The sequence below is a fragment of the Sinocyclocheilus rhinocerous genome, unplaced genomic scaffold, assembly GCF_001515625.1.
Source record: "Sinocyclocheilus rhinocerous isolate Xijiao unplaced genomic scaffold, SAMN03320098_v1.1 scaffold1065, whole genome shotgun sequence".
Lineage (NCBI taxonomy): Eukaryota > Metazoa > Chordata > Actinopteri > Cypriniformes > Cyprinidae > Sinocyclocheilus > Sinocyclocheilus rhinocerous.
The window spans coordinates 798,189-821,225 of record NW_015628720.1 but is presented as its reverse complement, the minus strand read 5'-3'; the positions used below and the strand labels follow the sequence as shown (position 1 = coordinate 821,225).

General features: G+C 42.8%; 1 protein-coding gene across 1 annotated transcript in view; it reads right to left on the bottom strand.

Annotated features, from left to right (window-relative positions):
- LOC107738341 (zinc finger homeobox protein 3-like) overlaps window positions 1-23,037 on the bottom strand; it is a 235,323-nt gene that overhangs the window by 80,862 nt on the left and 131,424 nt on the right. Inside the window, exons 5-6 of the mRNA XM_016550084.1 lie at window positions 14,517-17,601; window positions 11,122-11,618 (exon numbers count right to left, since the gene is read on the bottom strand). Coding sequence (XP_016405570.1) covers window positions 11,122-11,618; window positions 14,517-17,565 — 3,546 coding nt within the window. The 5' untranslated portion in view covers window positions 17,566-17,601. The remainder of the gene's footprint in view (window positions 1-11,121; window positions 11,619-14,516; window positions 17,602-23,037) is intronic.

The following is a 23,037-nucleotide window of genomic DNA, read 5'->3' as shown; positions in this document are numbered from 1 at the left end:
TGAATGAATCGGTTGAATCTCAATGACTCACTCATTAACAGTCACTTTGCTGTCACCTACTGACGGTTTTAATTTCACATTTCGACTAGGCCTATTTTTTTCATGTTTTAAATGATTTCAAATATCAGTATTCCAATGTTTTATGTTAAAAACAAAACATTAGGCCTATTTATGCATCTGTAACTGCAGGTTAAATGCATCCATGTCCCCTCTGAGATAGGCCTACATTAAACTGTGTAAATACATCTAAATGCTATGTCAGATGCAGATTCCAGAAATGTTTTCTTATGTTGGAATGAAAGACACTATAAGTACCAGATGAAGTGCTTCTTATCCAAAAATACCAAATGGAAGAAAGAGTTAAAACTGAACACAATCTTGCTACTCAAGCTGTGTATGAACATTTATTTATTTGCTTCTTTTCCATTTTGCGTTTACTTGTACTTTTACTTTGAATACTTAAGTACATTTAATATTCAAAAAATACTTTTCATACTTAAGTACAATAAATATCACATACTTTAAGACTTTTACTCAAGTAATATTCTAAACGGTGACTTCAACTTCTACCAAAGTCATTTTCTGGTAAGATAGCTCTACTTTTACTTGAGTATGGCTTTCAGGTACTTTATACACCACTGGTGAAAACAGTTAGAATGGATAGAAATGGAATGATAAGACACATTTTTTGTGCTTTTGTGATTTAAAAAAATGTACTGAATATAAGGGCCAGAGGAATAATATCTAATGAGATTTGAAATAAGTTGGCTAACACCATACACCATACTTTATTCACCTGATTTCCCATAAACTGCAGCTGTTTTTACAGTTTTGAAAGATTCCTGAAGCCATAAAACAAAATGAAGGAACAAATCAGAAAGAAGGCAGACTGGAATTACAGAGAACAAGCTATATTTCTGATTGAAAGAATGTAGAAGTGGTTCTACCATTCACAAAATTTCTAAGGCAACAGCTATTAAAGTATGCACTGGGATGTGGGTAACAAGATCCATATCAAAAAGTGTTGGGGGTCACCTAAAAGCTAGGGATCTCATAACTCTGAATGTGACGCTTTAACAGAGGGTGATTTAAAAAAAACTAGATATCTGCTCAGACTAAACACAGAACAAAAATTTAGTTCTGTGAGCGTGTGTATGCTTGTGCATGTGTGTGTACAGGAACCCACTGGGACCAGCCAGTGCTGAATTAATACACACATGCCGCTCCCTTTGCAACATCAACAAATATTTAATAAAGCCTGCTTCATATAACTCATTAATATGGCACTCCCTGTCTTCTCTCAGTGCTTAATTTAATATAACAATAATTTGAATAATCATTTGCATACCAAGATCTTGTAATCTTCTCTAGTGGCAAAAATATAACTTCTCCCTGAGACCTCGTTTATTCAGTAGGAAAGAAAAAGGCTTTCTGGTTCAAATTAGCAGAACAAGACCATTCCAACCTAACGAGTATAAATTAAGGAAATTCCTTCGCAGTGACAGAGATAACCCGTTCAAACGAACGATCTTGTGCATGTGTGTGTACAGGAACCCACTGGGACCAGCCAGTGCTGAATTAATACACACATGCCGCTCCCTTTGCAACATCAACAAATATTTAATAAAGCCTGCTTCATATAACTCATTAATATGGCACTCCCTGTCTTCTCTCAGTGCTTAATTTAATATAACAATAATTTGAATAATCATTTGCATACCAAGATCTTGTAATCTTCTCTAGTGGCAAAAATATAACTTCTCCCTGAGACCTCGTTTATTCAGTAGGAAAGAAAAAGGCTTTCTGGTTCAAATTAGCAGAACAAGACCATTCCAACCTAACGAGTATAAATTAAGGAAATTCCTTCGCAGTGACAGAGATAACCCGTTCAAACGAACGATCAAGTCTGCAGCAGCCTAATTTTAGGCCTGGTGTTGATTGAATGTGGTGATGCTGTGGGGATCAAGAAAGAGAGAGAGAGTTTGGTTGATCCTGTGGGGAGTGGGTGGAGGAATATGGCGGCTGTGTTGAAGACTTCCTCCGCTGTCTCTGTTCCATCTCTGCGCCCACAACGCCAAGATCTCCACTTCATAAATCAGCAGTGCTGTTTGAAAAATTCTTCATAGTACACAAATGTGTGAAACCACTTAACAACAGAACAAAAGTGTTTCCCCTACTTTCAGCAGCTGCAGCTAGTAAAATAAGGCACCTCTGAGAGGCTGACCTCAGAATTCACCTCATCAGTGGGAGGGGTTTCATAAAGAGAAAGCCTCAAATAGAATGCTGGGATACATATCTGTAAATGTTTGTGTCTTAAACACTAGGTGTCCTGTATGGGCAACCAGAGCTTGAAAGCAGAGAATGCAAGGCTTGTAAACCTGCAGTGAAAGTTTGACCTTGAAAAATGTAGTGCTACTCCTTCACCGCTCTCTTTCTGGCCCTCTCATTCTCTGATCTGTCTCCCAACTAACATCTTTTTTAGTAGTACACAGGTTGAAAAAGAAAGAAAGCATTTGGTGGTAACGTACTAATATGTTAAAACGTACTAACGTAACTAATTGAGTCACTTCCTGATGACTTCACATCTCTGCTTTTTAATACAACAAACCATCATCTCCATATATTACTGTAGAGCCTTTATCCCTCATTTCCCACTTTTTTATTTCCTTTCTCTTGGCTTCCCCCCTCTTTACATGCATAAAAGCACATGATGAGAAAACAAGGTGTGAAATGATTTTTTCCAGAGGGGCCTCAATAAAAACCATATGACACATCAGGCTGAACTGCTTAATTACAAAGGGATGAAAATCTGTAGTCTGCATCTGGTGAGAACATTGCCCTAATAACACTGATAGATTTACAGCTCCCAGTCCTAACCTTGGACTTGAGTACATGGCAATTAGGCCATGCATAAGACGCCTCAATGGATGTCCATCTCAGTGGGGGGAAGTCAGGCTTGACTTTTTTTTTAAACCCCAGGCTGTAGTTTTAGCTCAACTCAAAGCCTGATATCAAGTAAGGTCTAAAAGTTGGCCCTGTTGAGGATTCTTAACTAGCTAAAACCAGCAAGATTCTCTTGGTCAATCAATTCCACAACTGGTTGAACAGCACAGCTGCCACCTGGATCAAAACCACACTGACTGAACAACTTCTGCTGCTGATGAACAGCATGGCTACCAATTTGACCAGTATCTACAGATCATAAACCAGTCTGGACTAGCTTATAATTTCAGCAGGGTCTAAATACGTATCCCAGCATTTAGCCTTTCCACAACGAAAGCTCTAGTCCAGCACTTAACTAGCTTGCTGTGGAGTGGACCTTGATCGCACTCAAGTAAACACTCCTGGGTGTACAGCACAAGGAAGATGTGGATTTCCTAATTTCAGCACAACTTCGTTGTGAATATTCAGAAAAGAGATATTGTCTGTGATGAGGGGTGAGTGAAAAACAGTGAGGTCCAAAGCCTCATTTCATGTGTGGATTTATTTGTCCCAAGACTCTCTTCAGCAGCCCAAAGCTAAACACAGTGTGTTTTCCAGCGCTCTGCCTTCCACTAAGCGCCGAGAGCAGCCTTGTGGCCTGGGCCACTCACAGGCCATTAATCTGGTTGCTAAGTCACTGATGTATTGATGCTGGTGAACGAGTAAGCCTGCCTGTTGCTCTCTTTACCACCCACTGTCTTTCTCCCAAACACTCTCTCTTTCTTCTTTAGGCTCAACCAGTGTCTGCCTCAAAGAAAATGTACCTACCGTGGTCACATTCTGTGAGAAGGCTCGGCCTTACCCATCCAGGGGCTACGCCATGATTCGAGGCTCTGTTTGAACTAATTTGACTCACATTTGACTAACAAACACATGTAAATGTACAAAAAAAACATACATCAAGCTGATCAAATTAGGCTATCAATGGATATTTTTGAAGACTGAGCAAACACAGTCTTCTCACTATGCCAGAGAAAAATTGGAGGTGGAGGAAGGAGTTGAGGAGCTTCTGATTAGAGGTGTGTGGGCTGAGATTGCAATATAAATTATACAACTATAATATATTTTACAAGACTGAGGCTGGCACTACTAAGATAAAGCATTGATTAAGGCATGTTATAAAAAGGCAAAGTTGCTAAAAATCTGGGCTGGGAACGTAAAAGTCAAGAGGTTCAAACCCGGGGTGTAATCCATAAACGCAAGAAAAGCTGAGACCTATCAACATTGTGCCCTTGAGCAAGCCACTTAACTCCAGGGGGATTGTGCCTGTAGTAAGTGAACTTTTAAATCGCTTCAAAGCATCTACTAAATGTCAAATAACTACATAAAAAAGGAGTCAGGTCAGTCCTGCATGTTTATTGCACGGCAGTGTAATTGCACTCCAGATAACTCATCAATTAAAATAAACTAGCTAGTCAGTGTGATGATGCCTACCTTTGAAAACTTTTGTTTTTTGTTATATCTTTATAACTTCCACTCTTTACCCTTTATAAGGTGTTTTATAAAACAAAGATATTCAGCGTACTAAAAAGAAAATTACAGAAGGAAAGGTTGCAAACATCAAGAGAAAACAAAGGGGAAGAAAGAAGATTTGGCTGGAGAAATGTTTAGCTTTCCAGGCTGGTTGTATTAAAGCTATTTAACCTTAAGAAGAGAGCAGCGGAGAGGGACCACCCACCAGCTTGTGACCCATGCTGGTTTGTTTTGTGCACGATGGGTATTTGCTTTGTTTATTAATTTTAAAGAGACAAAGAGTGGAGAAAGACGTGCGAGAGGAATGAGTGAGACACATGCAGGCTGTAGAAACACAGATGGAGTGAGTCCCAAAAATAAGGTGAAGGTAGGAATATGGCTTTAAATCACACTGGGAATTTCAAAGACACGTGCTAGGATGGTGTAAGTAAGGTGTTTTGAGTGTTTTTTAAGGCTCAACTCAAAATAGTCCACTCTCGAATTCTGATATTCTGGTCCCCTAGATTTGATTTAAGTATCATGTTCAATGTATTTTATTATATTACCAGGCAAAAACAACTTTGTCTGACTGCTTAGAAAAGGAAGGAATACCTCTACTCAACAAGCCACACAATTTGTGGTATCAGTTATGTCCGTAGCCGAGACTTTGCGGGAGCAGTTACGTTCCAAAATTTCAAATACTTAGGGTTTGTTTATATTTCTGCCTACACTCTTGCGCCTACCTACGGTGGCGTAACATACTCTCTGATCACCCCAGTCCATCATCAGTGTCCAATCCCCTGTTTGTGCTGATCAGGCAGCAAATAATAGGATCAACAGCTTCCCAGCAGTGGCAGGAGCATTGCTTAGTTGCTCTTGTCTGGCTGCCCAAAAAGAAAGAGAGGGGGAGAAATCAAAACAAACAGCTATTACAACACAATAATATCTGCTCCTCAGTCTCTGCACAAAGAGATACGCTCTCTTGCAGTCCGTTTTCATATCCCTGTCCCTCTCTCCAAACTTATAGGACAACATATGAAAGCTGTACATGGCCTACCATGTGTATCTGGTTGGCTGCTGATCCCTCCGTTGAATGCACACACACACACACTTAGAGGGGCATATGCATGCGTAATCATCAGCTGCAGCTGTGCGACGGGTCAGCGGCTGGCCTTACTGAGGTGGGGGCTGAAGGAGTTGTGAAATTCCTGCAGACTTCCAGACACAGCTTTAAGCCCGCCCACTACTCTACAAACCAATGTCGCGCTGCACAACGCCCCTCCCACGCTAACGGACAGCTCTCTCAGCAAAACTCGACTCCTCTTCTGGGGAAAAGCCCTCCGACCCTTGTCTTAAAGGGAGCAGAGCCTCTGTTTGGCTTCTGTGAGGCAGAGTTCAGCACCCTAAGGACAACCTGGTGCTGACATGGATCTACATTATTGAGATCTTACGATAAACAAATAAATACGACATATACAAATCCAAAAGGATCTTATAATTATAAACCTGGGCTCCTATACGTTATATGGACTGTATCTTTGACTGGAGGAAGGCAGGATGTCTCAGTAGCGGCTCTGTGGATATGGAATGGGTGCTTTATTAGCGTGGTACTACCAGTAAATCAAAGCTCAGCCCTTCCTGGAACAGCAGCAAACCTTTTTTCCCCACTGAGCACTACTACTGAACAATCACAGGCCAGCCATGATAATTAGCAGAGTATCTCCATCTAAACGAGCGCCTCTCTCTCTCTCTAGCACTCTCAGACCTGCTTTCCCCCCTCCCTCCCATCATCTTTCTCTCCGTCTCTTCTCTAACTGATGTCTGGAGGGACTTATGGAGTTTGGGTGTGGTGCTCTCTCTGGCATAGAGGTTGAGCTTCACTGTCCACAGATGAAAGATATAACCACGAGCCGTACCAATAGTGGTAAAATACTCCCTTGCGACTTTAACTCGAAATTACTCTGCACTTTTATTTGATAATAAAAAACAAACACAATCTTGCTGGAGCCAGGGCATTCTCAGTCTATTTGTTTTTGATGATTGGAGTCTGTTGTTATGATGAGGATAAGTCATGATAAAAATCATAATTATTAATGGAGGGGGTCTGCATCATTGATCAGGATTCTGTTGTAAAAGGTAGAACGATATCTGAGAAGCACATTAATACCTTTCAGTACAGCCGCTACGGCTAATCCCCTTCTACGCATTACTGTCTGTTTTGTTTTACTGTGTTTTTTCTTTGTTTTCTCCAGAGTGTAGACATTTTCCTTCCTCATGCCCCAGCTGATCCGGTTGGATTGCACTGGAGGGAAAAATAAGTAGAGAGAGTCCAAAATCCAGACGCTTTGCGCTGGATCCTGGGCCGCGCTTGGAGTGCAGTCAAAGCGCTGTTAGCATAGCTGAGACACATCAACATGTGCTACGGGGTTCTGTTTGCAGGAGTTTTGGGCAGTAGTGAACAGATGACAGAATGTGTGAGCATGTGTGTATGTGTGTATTTGTACATGTACGGGGAGTGTAAATGTGTGCAGGACACAGTTTGTATAGTTTCTGTGTTTAATGGAGCGAGACCAGCACACTGGTGCTGGTGGTGCCGCGGTGAATGTTATGAGGCCTTTCTTGGGTAAAGATTCCCCATGTGATAGTGACGGCACTTTCTTCCTCTCTTTCCACGGCCAAGCGGCATCTGGAGTGGATTTTGTGCGAGCAGACACCGAAGAACATGATTACATTCAGTTAACTGTGCTCTAAACTGATTATGCATGTGCCAAGCTAATGGACTACATTTGCAAGAGGAAAAATAACATCCAATCAATCTCAATTACCCCAGATTGTACCGGCCCCTGAGACAAGGAAGGTAGCCAGCCCGAAGCTCCTCCTCTTCGCTTGAAAGGCCTGCCTGGAAGACCTGCCTCTCTCCATCCTGTCTGGAGCGGAGAACCAAGTCTCAGACTCAAAGCTGGCATGAGTGCAGCCCAGCACCTGAGACATGCTTACTCAGCATGAACAAGAACTCAAATATCAAGTAAATGTGTCCTCTATAGAGTGGTGGTGTGTAATTGTGTATATACGAGTGGTGCAAGAGAAAATTGAAGGAAGAGTAATCATGCAGTATATGGATACTTAAAATCATCTTGAAAAGGCATTTGCAATTCATGTTACAGAAGTAAAACTAGCAAAAAAATTTAGGGCAGGACACAATCCTATTTGACAGGATTTTAAAAAGTCTTTTTTTGACAGGTGGTTTGGTAATGTTAGCCAAAAAGGAAGGTTGCAAACAAGTTATTACATTTTGATGAAAGATTACAAAAGCACTTTTTTCAAGTACACCATGGAATCTGGAATTTGTATTTCATGTTCACTTTCATACACATGCTATGTGGCGACTTTCTCTGACTCTGCAAATTGAAGGTTCCACCAACAATTTAGAACTTGAGAAGCCTAAGCTTTGTCATGACCTGGGTATTGTTATATGGCCCATCTGCAAGTGCTTATGGGTGACCATCATGACATCATTCTCGCCACTACAAAGCAGCCAGCAAGCGGGAACTTGGAGGGAGCAGTGGAAGGTAAAAGTTCATCTGAGATGAGCGCAAGACTGACTGACGGGTGTGTCTGAAACCAGAGAGGAACTCAGTCCTGTACCCTAGATAGCAAAGTCGGGAAGCATCACCCCTGCTGTGCAGTGGTCTGTGCGGTAAGGACAATTCTCCCAAGCTCTCCAAAGGTTTTCGGAACATTCCAATCCATGGGGTGGTGGGGTAAGGTGTATTTTTAGAAAGCCCTAATATGTGCCGCATACCACAGACTCTCAAATTATCCCATCCAGCTTAGCCTTCAGTTTAAACCTTTCTTTTTAATTCCAGTAATTACAGGCTCCAATTTACGGAGCTGTGCACACAAAGGGCCTGTTTAATGCAAACCAGTTTGATTTGGGCAAAGTGTCCCAAGGATCTACCACATCTTAGGGCCTGTTTATGCTGACTTGATGGTTTATTTTCTCCCAGCAGGAGGTCAAAATTTTTTGCATTTTGTATCAGATTTCATTTGGAGGGGATAAATAGTGTTTTTCATTTTCCTTTCCTGTTTTACCACTTGTACAGTCAGCTTAGCTGAGTTAGCAAATCATACTGTTGGTGTCAGCCAGTCAGTATATCTATCAGGGCTATAAATTCACTGCAAAGTGAAGCCTGTGTCATTGTGGGGTTAGAAACCAGTGCTACAGCAAGACCTCAGCGGCAGCATGTGCTTATCATCCTCTAATCACATTTGTATGTCATGAAATACAGCTATAACTCAAACTGTGAATGTCTTAGTTTGCGGGTAGGCCTGTCGCCACTGATGGGAGCTGCTTGCTTACAAGGCTGATGCTGTTGTCAGTCAACTCTGTTCTCTCTTCCTCTGTTCGGATCTGTAGGGATTTTAGGACTGAGGAACCATTTTAAGCAGCTTAAAGCTTACAAATTATCATGCTTGGATGTGTCGAACATTTCTAATCTGCCACAGAGTACTGAACATTCGCAGTTAGGCGGACTAGTCTCTCTTCTGCTAGCCCTCTTTCTTTAAAGGGAACGTCGGTGGCAGAAGGAATATTATAGTGTTTCTAAAACATTTCGGTGCTAACAGTAGACTTGATTAATATAAGTATGAGGTGGATGCTGGGATTTCCAGGTCCATGCAGCACAGTAAATCACGGTTGGTGATTAGATAAGATATTTTTCTGCTATTTCTCGCCATTGACGCAAAAACTCCTGGTTCCCCAGGTCCCAAACCCTGCCTGGAGCTACATGAGGCCCATGACTACAGCAATGCCTCCACAGGTCAGCCAAGCACGTCAGGAGTCTTGTGTTACATATTTGAATCATTGTGGTATTTGTAAATAAGCTCATTGCATGTTCCAGCTTGAGTATGGCAGACAATCTCAGCTCAGGCTTGTCTGCTTTTATCACCAGATGCAGAGGAAGCTGGTTTATGGCTTTCCCCTAATTACCATTACAAACTAGTTCATCAGGGGCACAGCAGACCAAGAGCCTCTCAGTCCAATGCCAAGGTAATGACAAACCTTGACAATGCTATACTATCTCTAATTGTAATTGGTCAACATACAGGAAACTTGCAATGAAGTCAATGGTGAACTGGATTTAGTCTTGGTAATTTTATATCAAAATTTAACAACATGGCTCCAAAATCGCTTTCCTTTTCAGCTGCCCTCATTTAGTTGGTGCTGGCAGGGAAAGTAATGTTAACCAAAATCCAAATAACTATTAAGCCATTTTCTTAGGCAACGTTTGGTAAGGTTAATAGCCAATGATGTCTGACCCTACCGTTGTTGTTGTTTTTTTTCTCTTTGAATATTCTATTTGTCTCTGAAGTATGTTAAAGTAGGTTGCAAATGCATGTTGTCTTGAGAAAGGAGTGTAAATAAAGGTCGAGTAAGCATGGGCAGTGATGTACAGCTCAAATGGGTGGTATGTGAGTCAGTATCTCATTGAGCATGTGAGAACAAGCGATGGAGAGAAAGAAAGGGAGAATTAAGGAGAGAAGTCCCTGTGTGCAGTCGTGCCAGTCTAGGTTAAACACAGCCTGAGCTAGGCTCGCAGACACACAGGATAGGTGCCTAAATGGAATCAGGCCTGTTAGATTTATGGCCATTTGTTCAGAGAGTGTTCATCCATTGGCTATTATGGAATGATTAGAGTAGAAGGTGAAGCTCCAAGTCCAGCGAAAATCAATACAGCTGTCGAGAGCGATTCTGCCCTTCCCACTCCGAACGGTATTAGCACCAAACCTCTGTCTCTTCACACTTCTTCATCCTCTCTTTCAGCAATTTCATCAGCTGCCCTTCTCCCCACCTTGTTGACCTGCCATGTTCCTCCCTCCCTCTAAGTGCCCCTGTTCTCCCCTCTCCATTGCATGCGCATTAGACCTTAATATACTGCACCGGGCCATCACTCATAGTCGGCAGTAGAGACGGAAAGTGCTGGTCGATTCAGTCGCACAGTAGGCTGGAGGTGTGTTTAAAACCCATAGAAAGTGTAACACTGTGTGCTAACCAGAAAGATTGAAGTTGTTGTCCTAACCTCCCTCAACAAGCTATGAGGTATTTTGTTTTCGTGTTGCACTGGGTAGTGAAATCTTACTGGTTCAAATTTTTCCTTTTCCTAGCTGTATATTAAACTATTTTTTTTTTGTTATGAGATTGCTGAACAGCATTTTTGCTTTCAGTGTAGACAGAAAAATACTTGATGTTGGAAACTTGGCAGGTATGGCACTGAGTTACTGTAGGGCTACCAGAGTCACTCACTGTGACGGGTCTCCTGTTCTTCCTGCTACGACCAGCCAGTGGGTGTGGTTGGGAGACTCATCAAGTGAACAGTGTGCGCCTGTTCTTCCCTCTATAAAGCTTAGGCTCTGTTGGCATGGGGGTGCTTGCTCCTGGTTGCGTTTGCTTGAGTTTGGACTTTGGATTATTTAAAGTTATTTAAAAAAAAAAAAAAAAAATTTAAACTTGGTTCTGTCTGATGCTTTGATTGATCATGTGTCAGACAGAAATTGTGTTTGATCGTGTTGATTTCTTGTTTTATTTATTTTTCTATTTATGTTAATAAATATGTTTGTTGCAACCAAACCAACCTGACTATGTCCTCCAATCTTTTGTCATGGCTTTGAGCTCGTTGTGACACTCACCTTGTACAGCTTGAGACTGGCCTCATGGCGAGAGTTGACCGTGTGCATCCTCAGTTTTTCCAGGCTGTTGGTATAGTAGTCGCAGGCATTGCATTTGAGGTGTACAGGGTTGCCAATGGCCACGCACTTGAGGCGCCACTCATTACCCTTGCCGCCCTCCTTGATGTGTGCCACCAGCTGATATTTCTGCACGTGTTTGTCAGTCTTGGAGTGCAGCTGAAAGTTGGCCTTGAGCTGCGTGGTGTAGTGGCACAGCTTGCACTGGTGTGAGTCGCCCACCACCGCTCTCCACTCCTCCTCTGGGAGCGAGCGCTCGGCGCTCATGTGCAGGCCCAGCACGTCCAGGTTGTCGGTAGTGAAGCGGTTGCACACGGCGCACTGGAAGAGTTTGAGGGAAGGGTCGCTGGTCTGGGATAGGCTTTCACCCAAGGTCATCAGCTCCTCTGAGACCAGCTGTCCCCCACCCAGGCGTACATCCATTGCAATGTCCCCTCCAACTGAGAACAGAAGACACAAAAGTGATCAGTGATCTGTCTGACAGAACATCAGTCTTTCACAAGTACACTGTCTCTTTTAAAATACCGCATTTAGCACCACTTATCCATTCATTTTAATCTGTGGCAATAAGGGACATATGGACACATGGTCCAATACAATGTAACAGTGAGGGATGGGCATTTCATCTGTGCTGATTTTCCCTCCCTCATTTAAACTTCCTCAAGTTACAAGAATGTCCTTGGAAACAGGGAAAAGGTGCATAGTTCAGCCTTTTAACAAAGAGTCATGTTTGTCTGTGCAGTCAAAGTGGATTTGCTCTCCAGGATAATGTGCATGTGTGTATTTATCTACATAATTTTATTAAACCAAGATTATCCTTTCCTTTGAGCTCAGAGAAACAGTAAGAAGAGAGAGTAGAGGTGTGGATTTACACAGTCCTGCACTTTCATAGCCCTGCCATTAAACCAACTCCAGAGTCTGTGAGCAGAGGCGCAAAAATAAAAAAGTTATTCAATCATTACCGGAGATCTAAAGAGCTCCCAACCACACATTGCTGTAAATCAACTACAGGCATCTTTTCACAAAATAATTATATAAAAAATTAGATCTTCCTTGTTGAAGTCTGGCTCTTTCACCTTTGATTGGGAACAAATCAATGCAAACACCTTCCTTCTCAAAGTATTTGTATTTTTTTGTATTCGTGTATTTTTAAGGAATGAAAAGACGTTGTGGGAGCCAAATAAACTATATATTCAACAACACAAGCAAAAGGCATCTAAGAACAGCTTGGGGAATACGCTAGAGGCTGAGATTTGGAGACCAGGGATGCATAGAAGCTGCTGCCTCAGTTCACTGATCTTCAATCTGTCACTGCCCAGATTGAGAGCACCCGCTGAACCAGTATGGCTTTACACTAAATTAATTCAAGCAGCTCCTTTTATTTATTGGGGCAGCATGCGGGCTGCTCATTTCACCATTACCTTCAGCTTTTAGTGCAGGGACAGAGAGACCTCTGGCAATCTCCTTCAAATCATTGTCAGATCCACCACTCTGAAGAAAACTATTTCTATTTATAATGCTTTCTCCTAGTTTGTTGATTTTTTTACTCTTAAAAATTCTCTCTCTCTAGCAGTTTTTAGGGGTTTTATGCCTCTTATTGCCTTATTGTCTTTTGAGATTTGTTCAACCTCTCCTTTTTAGTACTCTTACAATGTGTGTCAATTAAGAAAGACATTTTATTTTCAAAAACCTTTCATGTAAATACTTGTAATTCTGTCAGTTCTGCTTAGTATTCATGACCTCTTGAGCATATCTTGCATCAAAATATTTTGAATATTTTGCTTGTGCCAGTCGATAATAATGTTTAAGTATAACAGGAAATATGTTTATGGAAAAAGCATTAATCTGAAAGGATTTACAAGTTCACATTTGCAATAACCAAAAAATGTTTAACTATGATGTCCAGATCTCAGAGATGTAATGTGTCACTTATATGCAAATACACAAATGTGATATTTAGTAGAGTGAGACTTTAAATATATGAAAGTGCACTGAACATTCCAGATTATTTGTATAATAACACCACTGTTCTTTATAAGACTTATGTGCTGTCAATTCTTCCCTGTTATGTGTTCATTGAACATTCCCTCACCAGAAAACCAACCAAATGACTACAAGAGGGAGGATAAAAAAGAATTAGTCACAGCAATCAATTCCTGTTTGTCTTTGAACTGGCAACATTTTGAAACAAGTCTGTGCAAATTGTGGGCCTATAGCTGGCATGCTAAATTCTACTATGCTGCTGAATTACCCTCACTAGGCCCCTTTTCCTTCCTTTTTTGACTATGGTAAAGTATATAGCTGCAATTACAAAAGCAGGAAAAAAAGGAAAAGCTGGTATGCAGTGGTAGTTGCATAGTATTTACGTGAAAACAGTGATGTTTAGTATGAGCCTAGAGGACAGGGCCATGTGGCACACTCCCCTGGCCCCAGCTTACTCCGTCACACTATCTTTCACAAGAAACACAGGGGCAGCAAAAGGGGGAATTTCCCAGCCAAAGTGACCCAGATAGAGTGACACATAGAGGATGCGAAAAATAAACCGAAGCTTGAGTGTTAAGAAGATGTGTGTGCCTGTCTTTCCCACTCGCTCACTCCCTCTTTTTGTCTGTGTGCCTCTGTCTGCGTTGTGGAAGCTGAAATCTGCAAGACTAGTAAGCACTACTTGAATATGCCAAAACCACATCCTCATAAATCTAATGTACCAGCTTATGTCTCAGCCTTTACACAAACACACATAAACAAACAATTTTTCTTGTTTCAGGCATTAAACCATGCATGATGTCTGCATTAAGGAATCATGTCTTTATTTCAAGAAAGCTACATACTGAACATGTTGCCACAGATTTTTTTTCATTATGCTCTAAATCAGGTTTAATACCTGTCACTCAAGTCAATTCAATACTGAAGAGTGCACCTTTCATAAAGCATGATGACTTCTTCTTCTAAGAGATAAGTGGCCCTTATCTCTTTGCATACAGACACTCGCTTCCCTTCAAATACATTTCAGCCTTATATGTGCCTATTTTTTATTTCTCTCTCCCTCACACACCTTGTTTAAGAGAATGAGTGCATAAAACTAAAACATTTGTAGCCATGTGTTAGTATGGGTGGAGATAATGCAGCAAGGGGGGGGGGCAGAAATTTAACATAGAATAAAAAAAAATCACCCATATAAGATAAAAGTCAAATAGTTTTACAGGAAAGGCATGGTTTGAACAAACAGGAAAGGCTCTTATCTGTCATTGAGAAATTACAGATAAATAGTTAAACAAAGAGACAGCGCTCAAAACCCACATAAACTGCAATATGTGTTACCTGTAACTCATTAAACTCACCTAGTGCTGGGGCCAGAGCCGCCATGTTGGGGTCCAGATGAAAACCTCCAAGCAAGAACTGGGCTTCAGCTCCAGATGGGTCCATCTTAAGGCCTGGTGGCAAGCTCATGTTTTGGGTCAAGTAGTATTGGTACAGCTCAGCCTCTGAGGGTGAAGGCATAGCGCCTAGACCAAGCCGGCCGTGCTGCATTTGGGTCATGTTCTGCTGAAGTAGCATCATGTTGTGCATGTGTTTCTCGCTTGTCATGTGGATGCGCAGGTTACGTGCTACATTGGTCTCATAGTCACACACCTCACACCGCCAGGTGGGCTTGCTTTTTGGCTTGGTGGGTGAAGGGGCACCACAGGGCCCTGCCATGTGGGTGGAGGACTGGGCAGGATGATGGTGGTGACTAGGATGATGGCTGCTGGCCTGGGTAGCAGAAGAAACAGGCACCACCCCTCCAGGTGCATGCCCAAACACTTGTTCACCAGCAGTCGGAATAGTTCCTCCATTTTGTAACGTCTGCATGTTGTTAAGATGCTTGTCAGACTGCATATGAATGCTTAGGTTGCCTTTGGTGGTAGTGGAATAGTTGCAGACCTCACAGCGGAAGGGCTTGTAGCCACAAGTGTAGCTCTCCCCACGGGCAAGGCGAGGGTGACTCTGTCCATTGCTGCAGTACACACAGGAGCTTCCAGAGTCAGGGTGCTTCTCCTTCATGTGGGCCTCCAAGGTCTGCTGGTATTTGTAGTGCCAGTTGCACTTGGGACACTTCAGTGTCTTGCACGAATTCCGCGAGTGCATCATGGTCATATGGCCACCCAGTGAGCGAGAGGAGCCTAGAACAGTGTCACACTTCGGGCACTCCACTCCACTCCCTCCACTGCCCCCAGCCCCATGGTTCTGGGTGCACTCACTCATTCCTGACATGTCACAAGCAGCTGTGTGATGGAGGTGCATGTGAGCATTGGGTGAAGGGTGCGGGTGGTGGTGATGGTGGTGAAAGTGGTGGTGGTGGTGGAGGAGGGCACCGTTGTCCTCATCTCCTTCTGCTGGGCATTCATTTGGTTCAGGAGCTGTGGCACTATCTCGATTGGCACTTTCCTCAGCAGCAGAATTGGACGCAAGAGGGGAGGACGTGCTCGCAGAGGAACATGCGGCCTCATCCTCTTCGCCCCCTCTGCCAGTGACTGCTGCCATTGCCGCGGGGAGCGTAGACCCCTGGCAGTTAAAGCTCAGAGAGAGATCTGAAGTTCTCCCTCCACCGTCTGCAGCCATCCCGTCCTCTGACCCTCTGATAGAAGAGGAGGACATGGAAGCAGAGGCTTTGCTGCTGAGTGCGGGGCTGGCTGCAGAGAGACAAGCAGAAGGCTGGAGAGCGCTACTAGGCATTAATAAAGGAGATTTGGAGATGCTTTGGTTTGAGACAGCCGGTTCCCCCACAAATCTGCCACTGCTGCTGCTACTTCCACTACAGGCCACCGCAGTGCCTTCGTCCTCTACCTCTTCATTCTCTTCTTCTAAAAGAAGCTCATCCTCTTCCTCTGAGGCCATCTCCTCACCGTGAAGGAGAGCCTTTCTTTCACAGGTTTCGGCATCCCAATCCTCCCCTCTATGAGTCCCCTCTTTCCCCACAGACCCCTCTGTTCTCCTACCCTGCTTGGACAGAGTGTTGGAGTCTTTGGCTGGGCCTGGGGTTGAGGTAAGGGAAGGCTTGGGGCTGCCAAGACCCCCCAACGTGAGGAGGACTTGTTGCTGGAGACCCGAGTCAGAGTCTTTGTTGAGGAGGCTCTCACCTCCCTGACTACTGCTGCCCCCTTCTAAATGAACCCCACTGAACGTGCCGTAGAAGCTCTGGCCTGAGTTCATGGGTACCAGGGTAGGTGGTGGAGGAGAGTTTTTATTTTTTGGTTCTAGGAAGCTAATGAGTGGTTCTTTGTCTTTCCCAATGCCCTGTATAATCGCCGATGCATGCTTGTGGCCTAAGAGCCTGCGCTCGTCCTCACATAGGGTCATGCGATGGTCATGGACTGCATGAGTGACAAAGGAGCGTGCGTAGCCGAAAGACAACTTGCAGAGGAAACACATGAGGATGGGCTTGCCTTTGCCATAAATGGCCAGGCCATCAAATTTGGAGAAATCCACGTTGTTGGGAACATCTTTGGATACGCAGGACTTCTTGGCAGACCCGTCGCTGTTCAGGTAATCCTTGTTGCTTTTGTGCCGCACATCAAAGACGCGGAAACTGTGCAGGACAGGACTGAGGCCTGCCAGGGTTGAGGTATTGGGGAAACCTTGGTCTGAGGAGCCGAACCATTTTCCGAAAGACGAGGCTATATGAAACGTGTTGATGATCTGAGGGTACACCGAAGAAGAGGTCCCCGCAGGTTCCTCTGGTTTTCCCCCACTGGGGAGAGAGTTTGAGGGGAGCAAGCCTGGTTCCATGCTCCCATCGCTTTGGATCAGCTGGCTGAGACTCTCCACAATGTAGGCAGAGCCATCAGGCTGGTAGACTATCTCTCCAGCCAGGTTTTCCACGTCACTACTCTCCTCTTCCTCCTCTTCCTCTCCTTCTTCGCTCCCACTCTCTGTGGCTCCCCTCCGATGGGAGGGCTGTTGCCGCATGAGCATGGGCATGCCCCCTCCACTTGGCACCATAGGTACACCAGAGAAGGGCTGCAGACTAGGGAAACAGCTGTCAATCTCCATTTCATCCAATTCTTCCAAGTCTTCGTCCTCTTCTCCACAGCTAACTCCCTCCTGCTCCTCCTCCTCTAACGCCTCTCTTTTGGGGTGCAGCCGTCTGGCAGTGGAATTATCACCGTGAACCTGTGACAGTGTTTGCTGCTTCTGTTCTCTTACAGCCTCGCAGGGTGTGCTGGGATTCTGGAGCTGGGCTGAGTGGGGTGCAGAGAGAGACAGGGGCTCCAAGGAAGGGTTGCAAGGTGGGACCTGTGCGTTAGGGTGATCGTTCCAGGGTTGTGGATGGTGATGCTGCTGGGAGGTGGCAGAGGAGCCAAGCCCATCGTCTGTCCCAGAAACCACGGGAGACTCACAGCTTTCCATGCTGATGCCTACATGAGGCGTTCATCGCATCCAAGCCTGAAGAGAAAAAAGAGAGAAAGAGACAGGTTTAAACTACTGCTTGAAATGTATAATGTCTCAGAACATAAGAAAAGTACATAATATACATCTTTAATTCGTTCTTTTCATTGTTTCTATTCAAGCAAATTTTCAGATGAACATTCAACCAGACATACAAAGCATCTTGATAAATGGTGAAGCCATGTACATGTATAGTGAGTGGGGAGCAGCTTAATGTATAGTAGATTAGATGAGAAACAAAAGTGTGAGATATAATGGTGGAAAATGACAGAGTGCTCATTAGGTTAGATTAGGTACTTAAACACAATACCTCAGACAAGCACTAATAAGGCAGCTCAGATGCCTCATCCTGTCATATCAGCCAGTTACTATCTTTTATCTAGACCTTCCACACAACACCCGGAGTCTGCTATGTTCCAAATCCTGCATACATTTTTTTTTAATTAACGTTGAGTCTGAGAAACACAGTAACAGAATAACTTAATGGATAAAAAGCTCCATTGTGCTGCTAATTAGACATAGTGAAACCCGCCATCAGCACATGATCCATCTCACACCCGAAGAAAGAACTGAAGGTTACAAAAATATATTAGCCATGCTGTTTTAGGACCTCCATTATAGAGAGATCCCACACACAGAACACACTGCACGAACAGATCACGCCCGTAAGATGCATTTAGTGGATGCGTATATGCTTTTTACAGCAAATATTTATATTTATGTACGTAAATACACACAACATAGAAAGAAAGATTTGTTTATATTATATTTTAAGCTTAAAATACAACAGCAATGCTGGTACTCTAAATGCTGTGTATAGATCTAGCATCCAATAACCTGCACGCTTAGCCTGGTTTTAAACACTCCTCTGCCTCTGAAATAATAAATGAGAGCCGAACTTTCTAAAGGGAAGTGCTGCCCCGAGCAACGAAAGAGCCATGAGCAGGCCACAATTTCAAGCAGGCGATAAAGAAGATAAAATGATAGCGAGAGATACTGCTGAGCTAATAATTTTAATAAAGGGATGCAGGCAGCATTGATTAAAGGGGGCAACCGGACTGAAACCAATAACTCTGGCCTGGCCTTTCACCCTCCATTGCTGAATATTACATGAGCCAAGTTTCCCGGCAGCATGCTAACCACCGCGTCCTGCCTGATTAGCACATTCGCTGCCTCTACTTGATTTATTTACTTATTTACTTAGGGATGCAAATTTCAGCAGTGATCAGACACTGTGTCTGCAGCCCCACCCCCACCAAATGTATTAACATGAGAGCGTTTGGCTGGGGACATTGATAATGTTTGACTCCCTCTTCATGAATGTCTGATGAAAATTTGACACCCCTCAAGTCCAACCCACAAAGCCACCCCCTCCCTCCCACACACCTGTCAAACAATGACCATGTTTTTTTTGTATATGTTTTACTGCTATTATGTATTTTGCTAATTGTAATTGTATAATTCTACTTACATTTCTACAAAATTAACTCCAGAATTACAGTACTAATAATGTGTACTTTGTCTAATTAAACAGACACCCAATAAATAATGAGGTTATTATTGACTATTAAAACATGAAGATTAATTACACTGACAGTTAGTTGTAAATGGTTAAAGTGTTTCTGTATCATTCCAATACAAAATAATTAAGTTTTGCACTATTAAAATGTCAATCAGCAACAATACGTTTACATTCAACAACTGACAGAAGTCCAAAAATAACATTCCGGTAACCTGTTCCTATTATGCCTCCCTCAGCACTGCTGCAGCATTATGGGATTGTATGTAATAGAAGGAGTAGAGAACTACTTAAACTGTTAAACATAAACAGCTAAAAGATTATGACTCAGGCAATCACAAATGGTCATTCTTGAAAATCTGCCATGATACGCTTTTCATTTAAAGCAAATGAGATGGCTTCCTTTAAACAGTGCTAGAGAGTGGCGGCCCAAGCCGTCTGGGCGCGTCTGCTGCTTACAGAAAACAGGATTGCCATTTAAAATGGAGATGGTCTAATTCAATAACCTGCAGTGGTTACTGATGTGCAATAGGATTGTCTGGAGTCTGCCAGTCGCAGATGGGCGGGCAGATATAATGTAGTTTGTCTGCTCAAGGTCTGCTTCCGAAGCGACACCTGTTTAAAGAAGGGAATCTTTAATCGCTCTACTACACTAACGAAGGTTCAGACAGACATGCAGACGCATACAGCAAACACATATTAAGCATTTCTCTCACAGAGTCAAACACTACATAAAAATATGTATAAAACATTGTTTCCTTTATATCCTTTATATACACATCCTGTCATCAATGCCTCATCTTCATTAAGCAACCCTCTCCATGAAGCTGTGAATCAGGAATTCAAGTCTTTCTTAGAGGGACACAGAAACTCTTCTCAACTCAAATTAAGCACAATAGAAAACATTCCCTCTTAACCTGCCAAACAAAGTAGATAAGGTTTCTAACGATTAAAAAAAAAAAGCGCAGTACATAATGAACACTGTCAGAGCTGGGTCTGGATGTCATTTAGAGGGGATAGAAAATTAGATAAGTTTTTATTTATGGGCCTTTTCATTTGGTGGGATTTACTGGCTGAGCAAAGAGGGAATTAAAGGCTAAGGACCCGTCTGATTATAAGCACGCAAAATCACCTGCCCAGGGGCCAGGCCTCCAGAGGCCCAGCGCTCCCTACCCTCTCCTGGGGAATTAACTCCTGCTCGGCCCCAGCTGAGAACCGCCACGGGGTGCGGCCTGACCCCCACGCCCCACCCCCAGCACCCCTCAATACGTAGAGAACGTATCCTTCCAGAGACTTTCAGAGGAAGAAAAAGGCTTCATCATCACCTCCCTGTGGTCTGCAGCAAGCCACGCTTTTCTTTTCCCATCTCCCGCCAGATCTAGCCATCGCACAGCTTGGCTACTACAGGGTTAGGGCGCTTATTGAAAAATCAATGGCATAAATGCTAGGCAAGTTACAGGGAGATGTAGGAAGGGAAGGTTCCTATTGATAAAGCAGGGAGGGCCTCCTGATATTGCACAACGGGGTATATTCATTGAAGCTGGGTGAGAAGGCTTCATCTTTGAAGTATGGCCAATTAAATCGCAAATATATGTAGAGAAACTGTTCACACCACTACTGCATTATCAATCTTAATGCTAAAATTTTGCTTTGTTAAAAATAAAACAGAAACTACAACTTAAACATAACCACTGAGCGGACAAAATATTTATTGTGTCAGTTTGTAGATGACACTTGTAGCTCAATACATGTGCAACACACATGCAGTATTTATGTAAGGACAATGAGGAAGATTTCTGCAGCAGTGCTCTTTATTCATATTATTTTCATAAAACATTGTCTTATTCTCCTCCCACCATGTGTCTCAGCCAATCAAAGCAAAGAATCCAAAAGTATAGTTATTCAATAGATAAAATTATGAATAATACATATACACATAATAAATATAATTTAAAAATCTAAATAAATAAATATTTTCCAAACAATGTGTTGATTGTTGTTGATTTGAAAGTCTTGAATAATACAAGCAAATATAATATAATATAATATAATATAATAATTTATGCATGCTAAAATGTTGATAAAAACCACAATTACAGACAATTACAGACAATTATTCAAAACGAATATGTATTTATTATTATTATTAAAATGCCTCATTTGTTAAATGATTAATAACATCAGTGACAGAATGTCATGACTCATATAATTCAAAAACTCTTCTGCAGAAGTTCCACACTGGGTATTTTGAGATGGCACCTATTCAATTTCAGTTTTATTAGCGTGCAAAGGTAAACAGAGAGGACTGAAAAATTCCTCCACCTCCTTTTCCTCGTCCTGAACGTTCAATGTAGACACAGCGACACTTCAGAGGAGTTGCTGTGTCAGAAGGCAAAAAGTCACCTCAGGTCGATGGCACTCTGGCTGTAAACACTGCTTCCCGTAAAATCAATGATCTTTAGTTCAAGCTATCAGTCTGTGCAACAGAAATAGCAGCGGCTGTGATGAGACTGAGGCTGTGGAAAGAGGGAGGAAAAGCGATAGAGAGGGAAAGAGAGATCAGTGCAGCATGGCTGTGGGTAAGGGATGAGAGAACATAGCTATCTGCTGCTACTGCCAACGCGGCGCTGAAAACGGGACTAAACGCCGGTTCCCAGCATGCATCGCTCCCAGAGCCACAGCCATTAGTGAGTGAGGCCCAAGCGCTCTACCTGCACGCTGACACTAGTTAATAGATTATGTTTGTTGTGGAAATGGGAGGTACTCCTCTGTGACTTTATGTAACAGTAAACATCTGCAAACTCATCTGTTACTAATTGGTCTCTGGCCCGAACACAAACGAATTGATTCCGAGGTATCAATAGTGTTCTCTGTTCTAGGGGCTGAAACTGAATCTTGGTGATAATTTTCGCTCTCGGGTAACAGCATAAGATCTGTAAACGCAATCAATGTAGCAAAACAAAGGGAGCATAAAAATGTTTTCCTGACAAAGCGTGTGATGCAACGTCAGGCTGCTTTTAGCGCCATTTATTCCACCGATGAAATCTGGAGCAGGTTCAAAGGCAGCTGAAGGGGAATCCACACACTGGCAAAGTGTCTCATCACTTTTGGTGAGTGCGAAAGAAACAGGCTCCTCAGTGTAATTAGAAGTGGTTAATTAGCTGTGGGTTAATTACTCAGTTCGGAGGGGAAAGCTGGCAAAAAAGAGCTGGTAGGGTGGTAGAGCGAGGGGAAAGTGGCGAACACACAGCAGGAAGCTCCCAGTCTCCTGCCAATTAGCAGGCAGCATGGGGGGCTGGTGGAGGAACGGGGCCGCAAGTACAAATGAGCTTCACACAAGCCCACTCGCAGCCACAGAGCTAATACCACACTCAACATATCCACATTCCCCTATTAAAAATGCATACTGTTGGAGATTCTCCACTCACTGTTGTTTTTGGTAAGCGCTTCCATTTGCCCAACAGCCTCTCATTTCTTCTCGATCGTATGCAAAGATTAAAAGAAGCTCTTTTTTTCTCTAGAAAACCCAATACCATCTTAATATATTACAGGTATATTATAGTGTAGGAATATTTATCAAGTCAAAAATATACCTACATAAAATGAACCACATTAAAATGTGACCATGGACCACAAAACCAGTCAAAAGGGTCAATTTTTTTAAATCTTATAATCTGAAATCTGGGTAAATAAGCTTGATATATTTATATCAAAAGAAATTTATAGGAAATTTACAAAATATCTTCATGGAACATGATCTTTACTTCAAATCCTAATGATTTTTGGCACAAAAGAAAAATCTATAATTTTGACCCATACAATGTATTGTTGGCTATTGCTACAAATATACCTGTGCTACTTATGACTGGTTTTGTGGTCCAGCAGGGTCACATATAAGATGAAATAAGGGGAGG